This window comes from Bombina bombina, chromosome 1, assembly GCF_027579735.1.
Source record: "Bombina bombina isolate aBomBom1 chromosome 1, aBomBom1.pri, whole genome shotgun sequence".
Lineage (NCBI taxonomy): Eukaryota > Metazoa > Chordata > Amphibia > Anura > Bombinatoridae > Bombina > Bombina bombina.
This window is the reverse complement of record NC_069499.1, coordinates 302,428,510-302,449,937: the sequence shown is the minus strand read 5'-3', so window position 1 is coordinate 302,449,937 and position 21,428 is coordinate 302,428,510. Positions and strand designations below refer to the sequence as shown.

The 21,428-nt window shown below is 41.8% G+C and overlaps 1 protein-coding gene across 2 annotated transcripts in view; it reads right to left on the bottom strand.

Moving 5' to 3' along the window:
• HSPBAP1 (HSPB1 associated protein 1) overlaps window positions 1-21,428 on the bottom strand; it is a 485,172-nt gene that overhangs the window by 287,983 nt on the left and 175,761 nt on the right. For both annotated transcript variants that reach the window (XM_053698076.1, XM_053698077.1), the window contains exon 3: window positions 20,122-20,306. In XM_053698076.1, the coding sequence (XP_053554051.1) occupies window positions 20,122-20,306 (185 nt within the window). The remainder of the gene's footprint in view (window positions 1-20,121; window positions 20,307-21,428) is intronic.

Below are 21,428 nucleotides of genomic sequence, written 5' to 3'. Positions count from 1 at the left end.
CTTCCAAAAGGGGACTAGGTGTTTACACTACCACCAAATGTGTGACATAGTGCCTATAGCACCACAACCTCTCCAACAGGATGCATTAGCTTTGAAGTATATTCATTTGATCCTGCCAGGGGTTCACCGGAACAAGAGTTTGTGGTTTAGTTCAAGGATCCTGGGAGATAAAGATGATTTCTGAGTGTTGTAAAAACAAAACTTATGCTTACCTGATAAATTTCTTTCTTTCCGGATATGGAGAGTCCACAACGTCATTCAATTACTAGTGGGAACCAATACCCAAGCTAGAGGACACAGAATGAACAGGGAGGGAGAACAAGACAGGCAGACCTAAACAGAAGGCACCACAGCTTGAAGAACCTTTCTCCCAAAAGGCAAAAGTATCAAATTTGGAAAATTTAGAAAAAGTATGCAGAGGGGATCAAGTTGCAGCCTTGAAACTATGTTCCACAGATGCATCAATTTTGAAATCCCAAAAAGAGGAGACAGCCCTAATGGAATGAGCTATAATTCATTTTAGGAGGCTGCTGTCTAGCAATCTCATAAACAAAACAAATCATACTTCTCAACAAGAGGGAAAGAGAATTAGAAGTAGCCTTCTGACCCTTACACTTTCCTGAGAAGCAAACAAACAGGGCTGAAGACTGGCGAAAACCCTTAAGTCGCCTGTAGGTAGAATTTTAGAGCATGCACAACATCCAAATTGTGCAACAGACGTTCTTTATGAGAAGAAAGATTGGGACAGAGAGAAGGAACAACAATTTCCGGATTAATATTTCTATCCGAAACAACTTTAGGAAGAAATCCCAATTTAGTACGAAGAACCGCCTTATTCGCATGAAAGATAAGGTAAGGCGAATCACACTGCAAAGCTGAGAGTTCAGAAACTCTACGAGCAGATGAGATAGCAATAAGAAACAAAACCTTCCAAGATAGCAACTTAATATCTATGGAATGCATTGGCTCAAATGAAGCCTGCTGCAAAACTTTAAGAACAAGATTAAGGCTCCAAGGAGGAGTAACAGTTTTAAACACAGGCCTGATTCTGACCAGGGCCTGACAAAAAATTGAACATCTGGCACATCCGCCAGACGCTTGTGTAACAAAATAGATAATGCAGAAATCTGACCTTTCAGAGAACTGACTGGCAACCCTTTCTCCAGACCTTCCTGGAGAAAAGTCAAAATTCAAGGAATCCTGACTCTAATCCAAGAGTAGCCCTTAGATTCACACCAATAAAGGTATTTACGCCATACCTTATGGTAAATTTTTTGAGTAACAGGCTTGCAAGCCTGGATCATGGTCTCAATGACCGACTAAGAAAATCCATGCTTAGACAGAACTAAGCGTTCAATCTCCAAGCAGTCAGCTTCAGAGAAACCAGATTTGGATGGAGGAATGGACCCTGAGTTAGAAGGTCCTTCCTCAGTGTCAACCTCCAAGGCGGCCGAGATGACATCATCACTAGGTCTGCATACCAGATCCTGCGAGGCCATGCAGGAGCTATTAGAATTACTGATGCTCTCTCTTGTTTGATACGAGCAATAACTTGTGGAAGGAGCGCAAACGGAGGAAACAGGTATGCTAGACCGAAATCCCAAGAAACCGCCAGAGCATTTATCAGAGCAGCCTGAGAATCTCTTGACCTTGAACTGTACCTTGGAAGTTTGGCGTTCTGCCGAGACGCCATCAGATCCAACTCTGGCACCCCCCATTTGAGGGTTAACTAGGAGAACACCTCTGGATGGAGAGCCTTCTTCCCTGTATGAAATGTCTGTCTGCTCAGGAAATCCGCTTCCCAGTTGTCCACTCCAGGAATGTGGATGGCAGATAGACAACAATTGTGAGCTTCTGCCCACTGAAAAATCCATGCCACCTCCTTCATGGCTAAGGAATTCCGAGTTCCTCCCTGGTGGTTGATGTAAGCCACTGAGGTGATGTTTTCTGACTGAAACCTGATAAACCGGACTAAAGACAATTGAGACCAAGCCATCAGAGCATTGCAAATCACTCTCAACTCCAAGATGTTTATGGGGAGAGCAGACTCCTCCCAAGTCCATAGTCCCTGCGCCTTTAACGAGTCCCAGACTGCTTCTCAGTCTATCAGGCTGGCGTCCGTGGACACAATTACCCAGGAAGGTCTACGGAAGCATGTGCCCTGAGACAGATGGTCCTGAGAAAGCCACCACAGGAGAGAGTCTCTTGTTGACTGTTCTAGATCTATTCTCTGAGACAGATCCAAATGGTTTCCGTTCCATTGTCTGAGCATGAATAATTGCAGAGCTCTCAAAATGAATCGAGCAAAGGGAATGATGTCCATGTAAGCAATGATGTCTTGTAGCTGGAACAAGGGAATCTTTTCCAGATTCACTTTCCAACCGTGGGAATGTAGAAAAGACAACAAGATCGCTGTATGAGAGTTGCTTGTTAAAAATATGGTGCCTGAACCAATACATCCAGGTATGGTGCCACTGCAATTCCCTGAGACTAATTACTGCCAAGAGAGCCCTCAGAACCTTTGAGAACATTATGGGAGCTGTGGCAAGTCCAAACGGAAGAGCCACAAACTGAAAGTGTTTCCAAACGGAAGAGCCACAAACTGAAAGTGTTTGTCTAGAAAGGCGAATCTCAGGAATTTGTGATGATCCCTGTGGATGGGAACATCAAGATACGCGTCCTTCAGGTCTATGGTCGTCATGAACTGACCCTCTTAGACCAAAGGAAGAATGGAACCAATGGTTTCGATTTTGAAGGATGGTACCCTGAGAAACCTGTTAAGGCACTTTAGGTCTAAAATGGGTCAAAAAGTTCCCTCTTTTTTAGGAACCACAAACTGATTTGAATAGAATCCTAGACCCTGTTCCCTTACTGGAACTGGAACAATCACTCCCATGGAGGAAAGGTCCTGAACACAGTTCAAGAATGCCTCTCTTTTTACCTGGTCTGCAGATAATCTTGAGAGGTGGAATCTGCCCCTGGGAGGGAAAGTTTTGAATTCTATTTTGTAACCCTGAGATACTATGTCCACAGCCCAAGTATCTGGGACATCTCGTCTCCACACTTGACAAAACAGGGAAAGTCTGCCCCCCATATGATCCGTTACCGGTCCGGGGGCCGACCCTTCATGCTGACTTAGACTCAGCTGAGGGTTTCTTTGATTGCTTCCCCTTATTCCAAGACTGATTGGGCTTCCAAGAAGACTTGGACTGCTCCTGCTTGGAAGCGGGAGAGGAAGACCTTTGACCTTTGAAGTTAAAAAAGGAACAAAAATTACTTTGACGTCCTTTGAGTCTGTTCTTCTTGTCTTGTGGTAGAAAAGACCCTTTTCCACCTGTAATATCAGAAATTATTTCTGCAAGACCAGGTCCGAACAAGGTCTTACCCTTGTAAGGAAGCGCAGAAGCATGGACTTGGAGGTAACATCAGCTGACCAAGATTTTAGCCAAAATGCCCTACGGGCTAGGACAGAGAAGTCAGACATCTTGGCTCCCAGTCGAATAACTTGCATGTTAGCATCAGAAATAAAGGAATTGGCTAGTTTGAGAGCCTTAATCCTACCTTGTATCTCCTTCAATGGAGTCTCTACTAAAATTGATTCAGACAAGGCGTCACACCAATAAGATGCCACACTTGCTACTGTGGCAATGCAAACTGTAGATTGCCATTGAAGACCTTGATGAACATAGATCTTCTTCAAATAAGCTTCCAGCTTTTTGTCCATGGGATCCTTAAAGGAGCAGCTATCCTCTACAGGGATTGTAGTTCTCTTAGCCAGAGTAGAAATACTCTGCCCCTTCTACTTTAGGCACCGTGCGCCATGAGTCTTTAATGGAGTCAGTGACAGGAAACATCTTTTTGAAGATGGGAGACAGGGAAAAAGCTATTCCAGGCTTCTCCCATTCCTGTGAAATAATCTCTGTCACATTGTCTGGAACAGGAAACACCTCCACAGAGGAGGGAACATCATAGTATTTATTAAGTTTACTAGATTTCTTAGGGTTGAGAACTACAGGAGTATCATAGTCGTCCAAAGTAGCCAATACCTCCTTTAACATTACACAAAGGTTTTCAAGCCTAAATCTGACATTTACTTCTTCAGTATCAGATAAAGGAATAATACTGTCTGAAACTGAGATTTCACCCTAAGAGGCTACCGACATGTCCTCCTCATCAGACTTATAAGGGCGGGCCAGCTGCATAGCAGTAGATGGAACAGAAACCTTACCATCTGAATCTCTAAGTTTCCTCTTGCGTTTTCCCTTTAGCATAGGGAAAGCAGATAATGCCGCAGATACCGCAGAAGATACCTGAGCAGCAATTTCTGCAGGCAAATAAAGTCCTCTAGGAGGCTGAATGGAACTGCAGGGCACTGTATGTGATGCCATAGAGGCTTGGGACATTTGAGGAGAAAGCTGCGGCACTGCCTGAACAGCACCATCCTGAGAGACATTAGGCTCATTTGAAATAAAGATTTTATCTTTACATTTTAAAGTTTTATCTAGACATGAGGTACAAAATTGCATAGGCAACATAATCTGGTTCTCTAGACACAGCAAACATTTGACCATAGGAACAGACTCCTGCCCCATGACCAAAATAATTTTACCAAAAATATGAGTAAAATAAAGACTAATTATTTATAATTGACCTCCCTGGTACTGTCACTTTAAATCTTTAAATCTGCCTGAGTAACAAAAATAATTTCAGAGCGACTTAAATCTCAAAAAAGGAACACCTCTACACCTCAGCATTTAACTGAGGTGCCTACCTGCCATTCCGGTGGAAAACAACTGTCAGCCAAAACGGAGAATGATAATAGACCTCCACAAGAGAAGCTGCCATTTCATAACTCAATCCAACACAGCTATGACTAACACTGAGAGTGGAAGAGGCAGTCAAATGACCAGCTGAGCGAAACTGCACCACAAGTAAAGCGTGCGCTTACAAGCTGACTGCAAAAGCAAACAAACATAAACAGTGTAAGGGAGTCGTTCTCCCTCTAGACTCAGCCGTGACCGAATAAGAATAAAAAATGAACATGCCGCACAGAGCTTTATTCCAATGACCACCAGTGAATAACTGTAAATAATTGTTAAAACCCCCCCACCAAAAACAAGTTAACCCCTCTCTTTCACATACATAAAAGGTGCCTGCACACTGCCTGAAAGCAATCATACTAAGGATTTAGTCCCAATAATATACTGCAGAGAGCTTATCTTTATTAACCTCTTCAGTGCCAATCTCCCAGACCTAGAAGACAAACAGCACTTACCTGCAATTCCAGCTGTCCGGCAGGTAGACAGCTCACAAGATGTCAAAGGACACATACTCCTTACAGAGGTCTGTAGAAAAAGAAAGAACAGAAAAGCTAACTCTGGCTTTCTATACCATGGGCAGCAAATATGTTAGAAAACTAAGCAAGGACTACCTCACAACTTTCTAACTGCTTTAAAGCCACCACTACTCTACTGAAGAGATTAATGTGGACTACAGCTAGACCCAAAAAACTTGATTGTAGTGAAAGAAATTCCAATTTTCTTCAGACACCAGACTTTCACCTCCTCCATTGACAGAGCCAAAGAGAATGACTGGGGTTAAGGGTAGAGGAGTGACACTTAACAGCTTTGCTGTGGTGCTGTTTGCCTCCTCCTGCTGGCAAGGAGTGATAGTCCCACTAGTAGTTGAATGACAACATGGACTCTTCATATCTTAGGAAAAAAATATGTTATTCCATTGTTTCCCTGACAGTGAGATCCCTAACTCGGTGTGCCAGTGAGAGATAAATGGGTGGTATAAAGGTGTGTTGGCTTCATCAAGTAATTTCTTCGCTATCGACAAAGACCCCCAGTGCAAAATATCCAGTAGGCAAAAGCGCTCAAAGTTTAAAAGTTCCCTCATTAGCTCCTGTTTGTGGGGGGATGTTCCTATAAATTTTGCTAGTTGTACATACTTTAGCCAGGGAGTAAACGAACCCCCAGCAACTTCTGTCAAGTGTGTTTGTCCTATCAGTTTGCCTTTCTCTGTTAGTTTGGCTAATGGTATGGTTTCACCGAGTCCTCAATCTATTAGGTCTTGCGGAATGAGGCCGTCAGTCATCTCTGCATTAATAGGGATAGGCATTTGTCAGGGTGCCAGGAATCAGACTGAGACAAGAAGTGCAAAAATAATCACACCTTTATTAATAACAAAAATAATAAAAAGTCCACAAGTCAAATAACAAGCCAGGAGTCAAAACCAGAGATGGTAGTCAGACGAGCTGAGTCAGGAGCCAAAGTGAGTAGTCAGACGAGCCGGAATCAGGAACAAGGAGAACAGCAAAGTCAGGAACAAGCCAGGGATCAGGAACCAGAAGAACCGTCAGACTAGCAAGGTAATATACAGGAACTCACAAACAGGTCTGAGACAACGCAAGGGCAAATCATACTGAACAGAGGCCCTTTAAATAATAAGTGGTGACATCACAATTCTGAGACTGCAACCTGTCTCACATGGATGATGTACAACAGTCTGGCCATAAGAGGGCGTGCAGGAAATGAGCAGCATCACACATTCTGAACCAGATTCAGAAAGAAAGGTGAGTAAAATGGCTGCCAGCAGCACATGGCAAACAAAGCAAGGAAAAAACCCTGACAGCGTCATCGGGGGGAAAAATATAGATATTCCTTTATTCACATTTGATCCCAAATTTTAAAAAGGTGAGCATATAGGGGTGATTGTTTCGCTAAAGGTGGTCTATTGGACTGTTTGATCCAGCAGAGTGGACCTACTGCTGGAGAATTTAAAAGGTGGGCGTCTATAATTGTTCGTGGTTTAGTACATGGGTGTTCGTGACACTCTAAAATTCTCTGAAGGACCACTGCATTGTGATATTGAAGTATGTCTGGAAGGCCCATTCCACCCCTTAACAAGGGCTGAAATAGGACTTTTTTTTATTAATTTGTGGCTTTATTCCCCACTTGATTAAAGTATTGATTAGTGATTAATGTTGATACAGGTATGTAATGGGCAGATGGATGGGCACAGCTTGGAGTATATATAAGATTTGGTCATTTTTATTGCTTGTATGTGTCCCCACCAGGAGAGGGGTTTATCGTGATAGGTGTCAAAGTCCCTGCGAAGTTTATAAAAAAGGGGTAGGAAGTTATGCTTAAATAGTTTACTTGTGGATGTAGTCAAATATATTCCCAAATATTTCATTTTGTCATGTTTCAGATTATAGGGACATACCTGTTGCAAGTCATCAAAGTCTTTCCGTGACATGTTAAGGGTTTCAGATTTTTGGGCATTAATTGAAAAGTTTACGTGTTTGCTGAATGTCTGGAATTCCGTCAATAGTGGTGAGAGGGATATAACAGGGGAAGTAAGCAAGACCAGGATATCGTCCGCATAAAGAGTGATTTTATACTTGGTTGGACCTAGTTTCATTCCTTTAACGTTTGGGTTACTCCTTATGTGGGAGGCCAACACCTCAATAGATATAGAAGAGCGGGGACAGCGGGCAACCCGGCCTAGTGCCATTTTGAATATTAAACCTATCTAATAAGGTGCCATTCACTTTTACCTTTGCTGAGGGAAGTGTATAGAGGCTCATAATTCTGTGTATAATTTTAGATCCTATACCGAAGGCCGACAAACATATTTTCAAGAAGTTCCAGTCCAGCCAGTCGAAACCCTTTTCGGCGTCAGTTGAGATTAAAATTGCAGGTTGTTTCAACCGGCTGGCATGTTCCATTCGGTGGATGATCCTTATCGCGTTGTCTCACACTTAGATATAAATGCTGATTAGCGTGTATTAACTTTGGAAGATTTTGTTTAAGCGGGAAGACCGTATCTTAGTATATCATTTTATAACAGTATTAAGTATAGATATAGGTCGATAACTTTCCGATTTGGTAGGGTCTTTGTCTTCGGTAGAACAGTAATAAAAGCCTCTAACATTTGTTGTGACCAAGGTTGCTTATTATCTATTGATTGGAATAGTGAAGTAAGGTGTGGAGTAAGGGGTAGGGCAAGCTGCTTGTAATATAAGTTAGAATATCCATCTAGTCCTGGGCTTTTATGTAAGGGGAGGGATTTAATGGCCGCTAGTGTTTCCTGAGCTGTTATAGGTTTCTCCAGGGAATCAGTTTTTTCTGTGGGCAGAGTAGAGAGGTGAGCCTCCTCAACATATTGTTTCCTTGCTGTCTGTGATCTTGACTGTAGTGGCGGTGGAAGGTTATATAATTTGTTATAGAAGGATCTAAATTGGTTCGCTATCTGATCACTACCTACTAAGTCAAGTATTTACAGAGTGTCCACAGCACCTCTTTAAAGCAGTATAAATCTTTCTTCAGACATAAAAACAAGCAACGTTTTTGGGATTAACCCCTTAGTCATGCTGTGTCACAGCATGGCTAAGGGGTTAATCCCTGAAACGTTGATTGGGCTCCCCTATAGAGTAGGTAATTGAGCTTGTTTCTCGCTTTAAGTTTAAAGCAATAGCAGAATCGGAAGGATTTCTTTTGTGCTGTGTTTCTAGGTTAGGTAGCATGCTTATTATATCTGCATAAGCTGTGCGGCATTGTTTGGCGATATGTGCTTTGTGTTTAATAAACTTGCCTCGAATTGAAATTTTGTGGGCTTCCCAAAGAGTGTGGGGGAATATCTCAGTGGATTCGTTTAGAAGAAAATATTCTTTGATGGATTCAGATATTTGTGTGCTGATAATAGGATTTTTAAGCATATATTTGCCCAGCCTCCACTGAAAGGGAGTCAATGGGGTGTCCGACCAGTTCACAGCTACAATGACCATAGAATGATCGGACCAACTAGATGGTTCTATATCCGAGTCTTTTAGTAAACTATAACTAATTTGATCTATAAAAAACAGAATTTATGTTTACCTGATAAATTTCTTTCTCCAACGGTGTGTCCGGTCCACGGCGTCATCCTTACTTGTGGGATATTCTCTTCCCCAACAGGAAATGGCAAAGAGCCCAGCAAAGCTGGTCACATGATCCCTCCTAGGCTCCGCCTACCCCAGTCATTCGACCGACGTTAAGGAGGAATATTTGCATAGGAGAAACCATATGGTACCGTGGTGACTGTAGTTAAAGAAAATAAAATATCAGACCTGATTAAAAAAACCAGGGCGGGCCGTGGACCGGACACACCGTTGGAGAAAGAAATTTATCAGGTAAACATAAATTCTGTTTTCTCCAACATAGGTGTGTCCGGTCCACGGCGTCATCCTTACTTGTGGGAACCAATACCAAAGCTTTAGGACACGGATGAAGGGAGGGAGCAAATCAGGTCACCTAAATGGAAGGCACCACGGCTTGCAAAACCTTTCTCCCAAAAATAGCCTCAGAAGAAGCAAAAGTATCAAACTTGTAAAATTTGGTAAAAGTGTGCAGTGAAGACCAAGTCGCTGCCCTACATATCTGATCAACAGAAGCCTCGTTCTTGAAGGCCCATGTGGAAGCCACAGCCCTAGTGGAATGAGCTGTGATTCTTTCGGGAGGCTGCCGTCCGGCAGTCTCGTAAGCCAATCTGATGATGCTTTTAATCCAAAAAGAGAGAGAGGTAGAAGTTGCTTTTTGACCTCTCCTTTTACCTGAATAAACAACAAACAAGGAAGATGTTTGTCTAAAATCCTTTGTAGCATCTAAATAGAATTTTAGAGCGCGAACAACATCCAAATTGTGCAACAAACGTTCCTTCTTTGAAACTGGCTTTGGACACAGAGAAGGTACGATAATCTCCTGGTTAATGTTTTTGTTAGAAACAACTTTTGGAAGAAAACCAGGTTTAGTACGTAAAACCACCTTATCTGCATGGAACACCAGATAAGGAGGAGAACATTGCAGAGCAGATAATTCTGAGACTCTTCTAGCAGAAGAAATCGCAACTAAAAACAAAACTTTCCAAGATAATAACTTAATATCAACGGAATGTAAGGGTTCAAACGGAACCCCCTGAAGAACTGAAAGAACTAAATTGAGACTCCAAGGAGGAGTCAAAGGTTTGTAAACAGGCTTGATTCTAACCAGAGCCTAAACAAAGGCTTGAACATCTGGCACAGCTGCCAGCTTTTTGTGAAGTAATACCGACAAGGCAGAAATCTGTCCCTTCAGGGAACTAGCAGATAATCCTTTGTCCAATCCTTCTTGAAGGAAGGATAGAATCCTAGGAATCTTAACCTTGTCCCAAGGGAATCCTTTAGATTCACACCAACAGATATATTTTTTCCAAATTTTGTGGTAAATCTTTCTAGTCACAGGCTTTCTGGCCTGAACAAGAGTATCGATAACAGAATCTGAGAATCCTCGCTTCGATAAAATCAAGCGTTCAATCTCCAAGCAGTCAGCTGGAGCGAAACCAGATTCGGATGTTCGAACGGACCCTGAACAAGAAGGTCTCGTCTCAAAGGTAGCTTCCAAGGTGGAGCCGAAGACATATTCACCAGATCTGCATACCAAGTCCTGCGTGGCCACGCAGGAGCTATCAAGATCACCGACGCCCTCTCCTGCTTGATCCTGGCTATCAGCCTGGGGATGAGAGGAAATGGCGGGAACACATAAGCTAGTTTGAAGGTCCAAGGTGCTACTAGTGCATCCACTAGAGCCGCCTTGGGATCCCTGGATCTGGCCCCGTAGCAAGGAACTTTGAAGTTCTGACGAGAGGCCATCAGATCCATGTCTGGAATGCCCCACAGGTGAGTGACTTGGGCAAAGATTTCCGGATGGAGTTCCCACTCCCCCGGATGCAATGTCTGCCGACTCAGAAAATCCGCTTCCCAATTTTCCACTCCTGGGATGTGGATAGCAGACAGGTGGCAGGAGTGAGACTCCGCCCAAAGAATAATTTTGGTTACTTCTTCCATCGCTAGGGAACTTCTTGTTCCCCCCTGATGGTTGATGTACGCAACAGTCGTCATGTTGTCTGATTGAAACCGTATGAACCTGGTCCTCGCAAGCTGGGGCCAGGCCTGGAGAGCATTGAATATCGCTCTCAGTTCCAGAATATTTATCGGTAGAAGAGATTCTTCCCGAGACCAAAGACCCTGAGCTTTCAGGGATCCCCAGACCGCGCCCCAGCCTATCAGACTGGCGTCGGTCGTGACAATGACCCACTCTGGTCTGTGGAACATCATCCCTTGAGACAGATTGTCCAGGGACAGCCACCAACGGAGTGAGTCTCTGGTCCTCTGATTTACTTGTATCTTCGGAGACAAGTCTGTATAGTCCCCATTCCACTGACTGAGCATGCACAGTTGTAATGGTCTTAGATGAATGCGCGCAAAAGGAACTATGTCCATCGCCGCCACCATCAAACCGATCACTTCCATGCACTGAGCTATGGAAGGAAGAGGAACGGAATGAAGTATCCGACAAGAGTCCAGAAGCTTTGTTTTTCTGGCCTCTGTTAGAAAGATCCTCATTTCTAAGGAGTCTATAATTGTTCCCAAGAAGGGAACCCTTGTTGACGGGGATAGAGAACTCTTTTCCACGTTCACTTTCCAGCCGTGAGATCTGAGAAAGGCCAGGACAATGTCCGTGTGAGCCTTTGCTTGATGAAGGGACGACGCTTGAATCAGAATGTCGTCCAGGTAAGGTACTACTGCAATGCCCCTTGGTCTTAGCACCGCTAGAAGGGACCCTAGTACCTTTGTGAAAATCCTTGGAGCAGTGGCTAATCCGAAAGGAAGCGCCACGAACTGGTAATGTTTGTCCAGGAATGCAAACCTTAGGAACCGATGATGTTCCTTGTGGATAGGAATATGTAGATACGCATCCTTTAAATCCACCGTGGTCATGAATTGACCTTCCTGGATGGAAGGAAGGATAGTTCGAATGGTTTCCATCTTGAACGATGGGACCTTGAGAAATTTGTTTAAGATCTTGAGATCTAGGATTGGTCTGAACGTTCCCTCTTTTTTGGGAACTATGAACAGATTGGAGTAGAACCCCATCCCTTGTTCTCTTAATGGAACAGGATGAATCACTCCCATTTTTAACAGGTCTTCTACACAATGTAAGAACGCCTGTCTTTTTATGTGGTCTGAAGACAACTGCGACCTGTGGAACCTCCCCCTTGGGGGAAGTCCCTTGAATTCCAGAAGATAACCCTGGGAGACTATTTCTAGCGCCCAAGGATCCAGAACATCTCTTGCCCAAGCCTGAGCGAAGAGAGAGAGTCTGCCCCCCACCAGATCCGGTCCCGGATCGGGGGCCAATATTTCATGCTGTCTTGGTAGCAGTGGCAGGTTTCTTGGCCTGCTTTCCCTTGTTCCAGCCTTGCATTGGTCTCCAAGCTGGCTTGGCCTGAGAAGTATTACCCTCTTGCTTAGAGGACGTAGCACCTTGGGCTGGTCCTTTTTTACGAAAGGGACGAAAATTAGGTCTATTTTTTGCCTTGAAAGGCCGATCCTGAGGAAGGGCGTGGCCCTTACCCCCAGTGATATCAGAGATAATCTCTTTCAAGTCAGGACCAAACAACGTTTTCCCCTTGAAAGGAATGTTTAGTAGCTTGTTCTTGGAAGACGCATCAGCCGACCAAGATTTCAACCAAAGCGCTCTGCGCGCCACAATAGCAAACCCAGAGTTCTTAGCCGCTAACTTAGCCAATTGCAAAGAGGCGTCTAGAGTGAAAGAATTAGCCAATTTGAGAGCATTGATTCTGTCCATAATCTCCTCATAAGGAGGAGAGTCACTATCGAGCACCTTGAGCAGTTCATCAAACCAGAAATATGCGGCAGTAGTGACAGGGACAATGCATGAAATGGGTTGTAGAAGGTAACCCTGCTGAACAAACATCTTTTTAAGCAAACCTTCTAATTTTTTATCCATAGGATCTTTGAAAGCACAACTATCCTCTATTGGAATAGTGGTGCGTTTGTTTAAAGTAGAAACCGCTCCCTCGACCTTGGGGACTGACTGCCATAAGTCCTTTCTGGGGTCGACCATAGGAAACAATTTTTTAAATATGGGGGGAGGGACGAAAGGAATACCGGGCCTTTCCCATTCTTTATTAACAATGTCCGCCACCCGCTTGGGTATAGGAAAAGCTTCTGGGAGCCCCGGCACCTCTAGGAACTTGTCCATTTTACATAGTTTCTCTGGGATGACTAAATTTTCACAATCATCCAGAGTGGATAATACCTCCTTAAGCAAAATGCGGAGATGTTCCAATTTAAATTTAAATGTAATCACATCAGATTCAGCCTGCTGAGAAATGTTCCCCAAATCAGTAATTTCTCCCTCAGACAAAACCTCCCTGGCCCCCTCAGATTGGGTTAGGGGCCCTTCAGAGATATTAATATCAGCGTCGTCATGCTCTTCAGTAACTAAAACAGAGCAGCCACGCTTACGCTGACAAGGGTTCATTTTGGCTAAAATGTTTTTGACAGAATTATCCATTACAGCCGTTAATTGTTGCATAGTAAGGAGTATTGGCGCGCTAGATGTACTAGGGGCCTCCTGAGTGGGCAAGACTCGTGTAGACGAAGGAGGGAATGATGCAGTACCATGCTTACTCCCCTCACTTGAGGAATCATCTTGGGCATCATTGTCATTATCACATAAATCACATTTATTTAAATGAATAGGAATTCTGGCTTCCCCACATTCAGAACACAGTCTATCTGGTAGTTCAGACATGTTAAACAGGCATAAACTTGATCAGAAAGTACAAAAAACGTTTTAAAATAAAACCGTTACTGTCACTTTAAATTTTAAACTGAACACACTTTATTACTGCAATTGCGAAAAAACATGAAGGAATTGTTCAAAATTCACCAAATTTTCACCACAGCGTCTTAAAGCCTTGAAAATATTGCACACCAATTTTGGAAGCTTTAACCCTTAAAATAACGGAACCGGAGCCGTTTTAAGCTTTAAACCCCTTTACAGTCCTTGGTATCTGCTTTGCTGAGACCCAACCAAACCCAAAGGGGAATACGATACCAAATGACGCCTTCAGAAGTCTTTTATAAGTATCAGAGCTCCTCTCACATGCGACTGCATGCCATGCTTCTCAAAAACAAGTGCGCAACACCGGCGCGAAAATGAGACTCTGCCTATGCTTGGGGAAAGCCCCTAAAGAATAAGGTGTCTAAAACAGTGCCTGCCGATATTATTATATCAAAATACCCAGATAAAATGATTCCTCAAGGCTAAATATGTGTTAATAATCAATCGATTTAGCCCAGAAAAAGTCTACAGTTTAAATAAGCCCTTGTGAAGCCCTTATTTACAATCGTAATAAACATGGCTTACCGGATCCCATAGGGAAAATGACAGCTTCCAGCATTACATCGTCTTGTTAGAATGTGTCATACCTCAAGCAGCAAGAGACTGCAAACTGTTCCCCCAACTGAAGTTAATTGCTCTCAACAGTCCTGTGTGGAACAGCCATGGATTTTAGTTACGGTTGCTAAAATCATTTTCCTCATACAAACAGAATTCTTCATCTCTTTTCTGTTTCTGAGTAAATAGTACGTACCAGCACTATTTGAAAATAACAAACTCTTGATTGAATAATGAAAAACTACAGTTAAACACTAAAAAACTCTAAGCCATCTCCGTGGAGATGTTGCCTGTACAACGGCAAAGAGAATGACTGGGGTAGGCGGAGCCTAGGAGGGATCATGTGACCAGCTTTGCTGGGCTCTTTGCCATTTCCTGTTGGGGAAGAGAATATCCCACAAGTAAGGATGACGCCGTGGACCGGACACACCTATGTTGGAGAAATGTAATCTATACGCGAATAACTCTTGTGGGGGTTGGAATAAAAAGTGATTTTTTTTTTGTCCTGGATGTTTGGCCCTCCAAGTGTCTATCAGTGCAAGAGAATAGAGATATGAACCTATGTCTATGAAGGATTTCAGGGGAAATACCACTATAACCTGTAGAGCAAGCGATGGTTGGCTCCAATGCTATATTCAGGTCACCTGCTAATAGAAGGGAGCCTTTTTGACTTTGCTGTATTCTACTGGTGATTCTATGGAGGAACTTGGCTTGTTTGGTGTTTGCCGCATAAATGTTCGCCAGTGTTATTGGTCTGTTATGTAAAACTCCCACAAGTATAAGCCATCTGCCCCCGGGATCTGAGTCCATGGTCAGCAACTGAAATCGGAGGGATCTGTGTAATAATATGCCTTCTCCATCTCTTTTCTTAGTGTTTGATGTGAAGTAACCCATTGGGAAATCTCCGCTAGAAAAAACTGATGGACAATCCTTAGGAAAATGTGTTTCCTGAAGGAAAACAACATCAGCTTTTGATTTTTAAAACCTTGATAAGGCCACCGAGCGCATAGTTGGTGAATTCAACCCTTTTGCATTTAGGGAAATTAACTTAAAAGATTGTGTTCCCATGTGTAAGGAGGTAAATATATTTTGTGTTGTGAGGTTGTTATCGTAGGAATGACTGTGGTAGGTAGGTGGTAAATGAGTGTCAGGTCTGTTACCTGTCTGTAATGTGCCCTGTATCGCTTAACGCTTACCTGCATAACATCCTCTGTGGGGTGGATTTGGGCCCAGCCGGGCCAAGATGGGGAGAGAAGAGGACGGAGGAGAAAGAAGAGTAGAAAAGCTTTAGTTCTCTGGAGGTAACAGTTAAACTAGAATAATAAAAACAAGTGTAAATACAACATTGAAACATAAACAAACAACAAACAAAGCCAAAGCAAATACCTATGGAAGAGAGGGGTTTAAGTGACAGCTAGAACTTTTGGTAGCTGGTCAGCTAATCTAATATAGGATGGGAAGGGAGAAGGGGTCTCAAATGCTTAGTGCATTGATCCAATAAAGCAGATGGTACTTAAGAGGGACGCCTTTCAACAATTGGTAGTTACAGATAATAAAAATGTTTCCACTAGGAGGAGGGTAATGAGGGGAGGAGGAGGAGGGGAGGGAGGGGAAGGGGTATTATGGGAGAGAGGGATTTGACATAAGTTTCATATTAGTAATCTGATAGAGAGCATGAACCTCTCCAGTTCCTTGGATTCATTTAACTGTCCCATAACAGTGTGAAATAGTTGGTCATCTTTGATTAGGATTATGTGGAAAGAGGGGAGGGGACATGTGGAGGGGAGGGGGAAAAGGATGAGCCATCTTACTGGGAAGATGAAAGTTCCATACAGACATTCAAGAAGAAGGCCAAACATCTAGTGTTAGAGGACTCCTCTAGGACCACGACCCTCTTGTTCTCCTCTGCTTCAGGACTCTGGTATCTGCACTGCAAAGTTGTTACAAGTACTTGGAGGGCTGTTCCACAAAATACACAAGGATATGTTTGCAGAACAACTCTAACTTTATTTATATACATTTCAGAATACATTGAAATCTGTAGTCATTAGCTCATTTCTAAGATAAGGAAAACATCTGGCATCCTGTAAGTTGTACATCACATTTGTCAGATATCCTTGAAGATATTAAGTAAATTTATGACTGACAGGAAAAAGGAGTAATGTAGGATCTCAAAATATTCCAATCTGATGTATAGCTACCTTTGACCTAACTAAAATTCCTTACATCAGCAGTGTTTTCTCACACATAGCTCAAGGGTTTAAAAGTACATGTAAAATGTGTGTATAAAGGTCACTATGCGTCTAGCTACAATTGAATATTAAAGGGATACAGAAAAGATACATTACAATTAAACATAACATATAAAATGATACAATGTATATATATGCTCCCTAGATATTATAATATTCTTACAATAAGAGTTACAGCATATAGGTTTAACAAGTGACGTATTCATAATTACATCATTTCACATGGTATTTCTATAAGAACAAAGAAACTCATAGAAAATATAATTGGAATAAAAGGAGTGTTAGGGAGTCATTTCTACAGGAATACCTAACTACAGATAAACAGTAACTGGGCCTCCTGGCCCAGCACAAATCACAGCCGTTTGACATCTTGTAGAGATAACAATGCACATCGACAGGGTCATTCTCAGGGCTATTATATCTATGCAAGTCTCCCTAACATCAGCATATTTCTTACTACATAATAAACCACTATAATAAAAGTCTAATCATTACAAAATGGATGCGGGGAACAAGATGGCTGCCGTCAGGTTCATATTACCCCTAACATACCATCCTTTTATTCTAACATCTAGTGTTCCAAGGAAAGCAGTATAGCAACCTACAATTTCTTCAGGTTATTGGAGTTTGGTTTCCAGCTTAGGAGAATTTTAAGAGATTTTATTTTTCCTTGTGTAGGAAACCTGGGTCCAGGCTTGTCTTTGCTGATTAGAAGTATCAGTGTTTCGAGTATGTTCTTGAGATGATGGAGGAATTGGTTTCTTGATCTACAGCTGGGAGCAGAAGGCATCTAAATCCTCTGGGGTTTTGTAAATGACTGGTTTGCTGTCCTTCATGACTTTCAAACAGAAGGGGAAGCCCCACCTGTAGGGAATACCCAGATCTCTTAGATGTAGCATGAGGTATCTTGCCTCTCTCCTCTTGGTCAAAGTTAACTGTCTAAAGTCAGCATAGATTTGGAAGTGACACCCCTCGTGATGAATAGGCTATTTCTTTTTTGCAGCTGTGAGGATGTTCTCCTTATTTCTAAAGCTTGTGAACTTGAGCACAACGTCTCTCAGTGGTGCTGAGTCCTTTGGAGGGGGTCTCAGGGCATGATGGTAGTGATCTAGTGGAAATTCTATTTATTCCTCATTGCCCATTAGTATGTTAAATAACTTTTGTAGGTAATATAGGACTTCAGCTGATTTTTTGGTTTCAGGTATGCCCCTGATCCTTATATTCTGGCTCCTCCCTCTATTGTCCAGGTCCTCGACCTGATCCTGGAGTTGCTGTATCAAAGAGGAGTTATGGGAGGTTTGTCGGATTTGGGTGTCTAGCATTCTGTCTGTTTGTGCAACATTTTCTTCTAACTCGACAATGCTGTTTCCAATGTCACCAATTTCTTTTTTAATCATATTACTGACTTGAGTGATGAATGCTGTAAAGTCCTCCTTGGAGGGTAAGGCCTGTAAATCTGCCCTAGTTATTGGGGCATCTACTTCAGGAACTATTTCTGAGTCTGAAATGTCAAGTTGAGCTTTTTCAGGTTTATCTGAAGTTTCAGCCATTGCAGTGTCCAAAGTCTTAAAGAAAGTATGTACTTTGGGTGTATTTGTAGTTAAGCCCTTGCTCAATTTATCAGCCCTTGGTGACCGTCTTTTTGACATAGTGCTGTATTTTTATAGGATAGATGGTGGCTCTCTCTATTATATTCTCAGCTCAGTGTATACAGATTGTTAACCGGGCATTTATGTCCTGTATGTTTTTGCTTTAACTCTACCCTCCTAAATAATATTGCTGCTGGGTTGAAGATTGGTTGCTTATATAATCCAGGAGCCTTAAATAGATCTTTGCTGCATGCTTTATAAAGAATATACAAACCCTCTGTGCTTCATAGGGAGTTTGAGGCTTATAAGTTTATTAAATAAAGGCCGTTATAAATGCCATAACTGTGGTGCCTAATTCATTTTGCTGTATATCTGCAGCATTATGTGAAGCTGTGGTTACTCACTGTTGTAGAGGCCGATCCTGCCACCTCCCACGTGGTCGCAGTGAGATTGCACTTTTATCACCCTTATCCTCTGATCTATTTGAAGTGTAGCGTATACCGGGATAATAAGAAATGGCAAAATTATCCCCAAGTGATCATCCGGAGTGTGGCATTGTGTAGCGGTGCAGTGACCAGGTAAGTGGGATAGGCCTTAGGCTCTAATAACGTTTCCTATAGCTTCACAGTATTGCGAGTATGAGGGTCTTTGGACCGCCAACAGGTTAATTGCACCTTCTAGGGTGGAGGATTCCCATCTCAATGCGCTCTAAGATGCTACAGTGCCGACCTAACTTCGGAGCCCTGGTTACCCGCGTCCATCTTGGGCGCCAGTTAGCTCCGCCCCCAGCATACTCTTATTTAATCACGAAAGAGAAATGTTGGGTTTCATATCCATTTAAGAACAATTGCAGCCAATGAAACCAAGTGGCTAAGTGGACGTCTAGAAGTGCAGATGTAGCAAATATTTTATGAGTACCACCCTGGTTTATGATATTTAGAAACATATCTTGTATTATTTTATTAATATAAGAAGGGCACTAAACTGAAATGGGTTTTCATTTATTCAAGTGTTATAAAAGTCAAGATTATTTAATGTACCGATTAGTGCCATTTTGTTTAAACGGACATAAAAGTCAAAAAGTAACTTTCAAGATAGAGCATGCAAGTTTAAAAAAAATATATATATTTTACTTATATTATCAGATTTACTTTGTTCAGTAGGTATCCTTTTTTGATCAAACACATTTTTCACTTTTATGTCCCTTTAAGAAACACTATGTTAAAGGGACATGAAAGTCAAATGTTTTCTTTCATAATTCAGATTGAGAATACAAATGTAAACATTCCAATTTAATTCTATTACCTAATTTGCTTCATTATTTAGATATCCTTTGTTTAAGAAATAGCTATGCACATGGGTGAGTCAATCACACAAGGAATCTTTGTGCAGCCACCAATCAGCAGCTACTGATCCTATTTAAATATGCTTTTCAACAAAGGATTTTAAAGGAATAAAGCAAATTAAATAATAGAAGTAAATTGGAAAGTTGTTTAAAATTGCATGCTCTTTCTAAACAATGAAATACATTTTTTGGGTACTATGTCCCTTTAAGACTATCCTGGTTCTTACCATTCCTGAGCCAGTGACATACTCAGCAAGGTTTTTTGTTTTTTTCCCACACAAATTACATGCAACATTTGGCTTTTAGCCAATGGAAAGTCAATCAATATGGATGAGGTAGGTGCAAACAATAAACCAAGAATATGCTCATCTTCACACCAAAAAGGTGCTTGGTCATAAATAATATAAGGTTGCGCCATACAAAATATTTTTCATGCATGATTTTTTTATAAAATACTAGCAAAAATAACCAGAACAGGTCATTCCATTAAAATTATCCAGCACAGTTAAAAAAAGGAAAACAAAACAATGTGGACAATTAGAATATAAATATTCCCAGCATTAAATTAGGGAGTTGAATATGAAAAATAAAGTATACTTACAAATCATAAATCAGGGATATAAGCATTTAAGAGTATATTTTACCTGAAGCAAATCACTTTTGTCTTTAAAGACTTCAGCCAGGTATTTGTAATCTGCATAGACCCAGAATTCAGAGATATCATAACGACTGAAGGGACTCGTGATATCAGGAGATAATCCGCAGACCCAATCATCAAATTGTTTTAAAGTCCCATGAACGTATTCACACTGAGTTTCAAACTGAGGATCTGCAAGCAAAAAAAAATAACATTGTACTAAGGGAACATGACAATAACGAACTACAATCTGGAATAATCCCCATCAAACCTTACAGATGAGTATAATCTCCTAACCGAAAGGGCAAGATGTAAATATTACTGTGAGCTCAGATGAAATAGTGACTAATTTTAATTAACCTCAAGAAGATTCACCCATACCTTCCTGCATATGGTCCTAAAGGACAAGAGGTGGGCAGGTGTGTATAGATCAGCTGTAAGATAAAGCATTAATTATAGGTTGATGCAAACAAATGGCTTAGAAGGTCATAATACCAGATGCTACAACCTAACTCTCACAATATAGCCCCATTGCATATTATCTGCCCTCCATTTCCAGGGCTGCAAGCAGTGCTATACAGTAATATCATGATCGGCACAATCGGATACTGGGAGTTTATTTTAGATCCGTCTTCATTAAAATTAAATGTGTATCTTTGCAGTCTCACCAAGAGAGAGAACTAGACAATAAAAACAAACAAGACTGCTTAGATATGAGAGGGATCCAGGGCCGCCGCTAGAAAATTTGGGGCCCCTGACTTAACCATTGATCAGGGCCCCCCCTTGACATGTGCAATTTTTGACCAAGTGACTAAAATGTAAATTCACTTTATTCTTAAGTGTAGTCAAACTTGAAAATGTTGTAAAGTTAGTAACACACAAACACAGAAACACACAGACACACTCATACACTGAAACACACACTCACACATAAGGATTCACATATAGACACTCTAGCAGACACGCAAAGAAACACACAAACACACTCAGACACAGACACGCACACAGACACTCAGCACTTGTTTACATTGACTGACAAGTAATGAGGTAGACTACAGTTTTGTCAAAAAAGGAGATTTACAAGACAAAATATGGAGTTCTGATTATTTTTTTGTCAAGGAAGATGCCAACTATATGATGACAACAGCATGCAGTGGCTGCAAGGAAGGGCCCTGAACTGCCCTAAACAATAATTTAAAGGTTAAGTGGTGGATTGGTGGCTTCCAGAAAGATCTCATTATTCTCAAAGTCTGTAGAAAGATGTGAATAATCAGTATAAGGTCAAAATGTCCTAAAAAGGAACAGACAATGGAC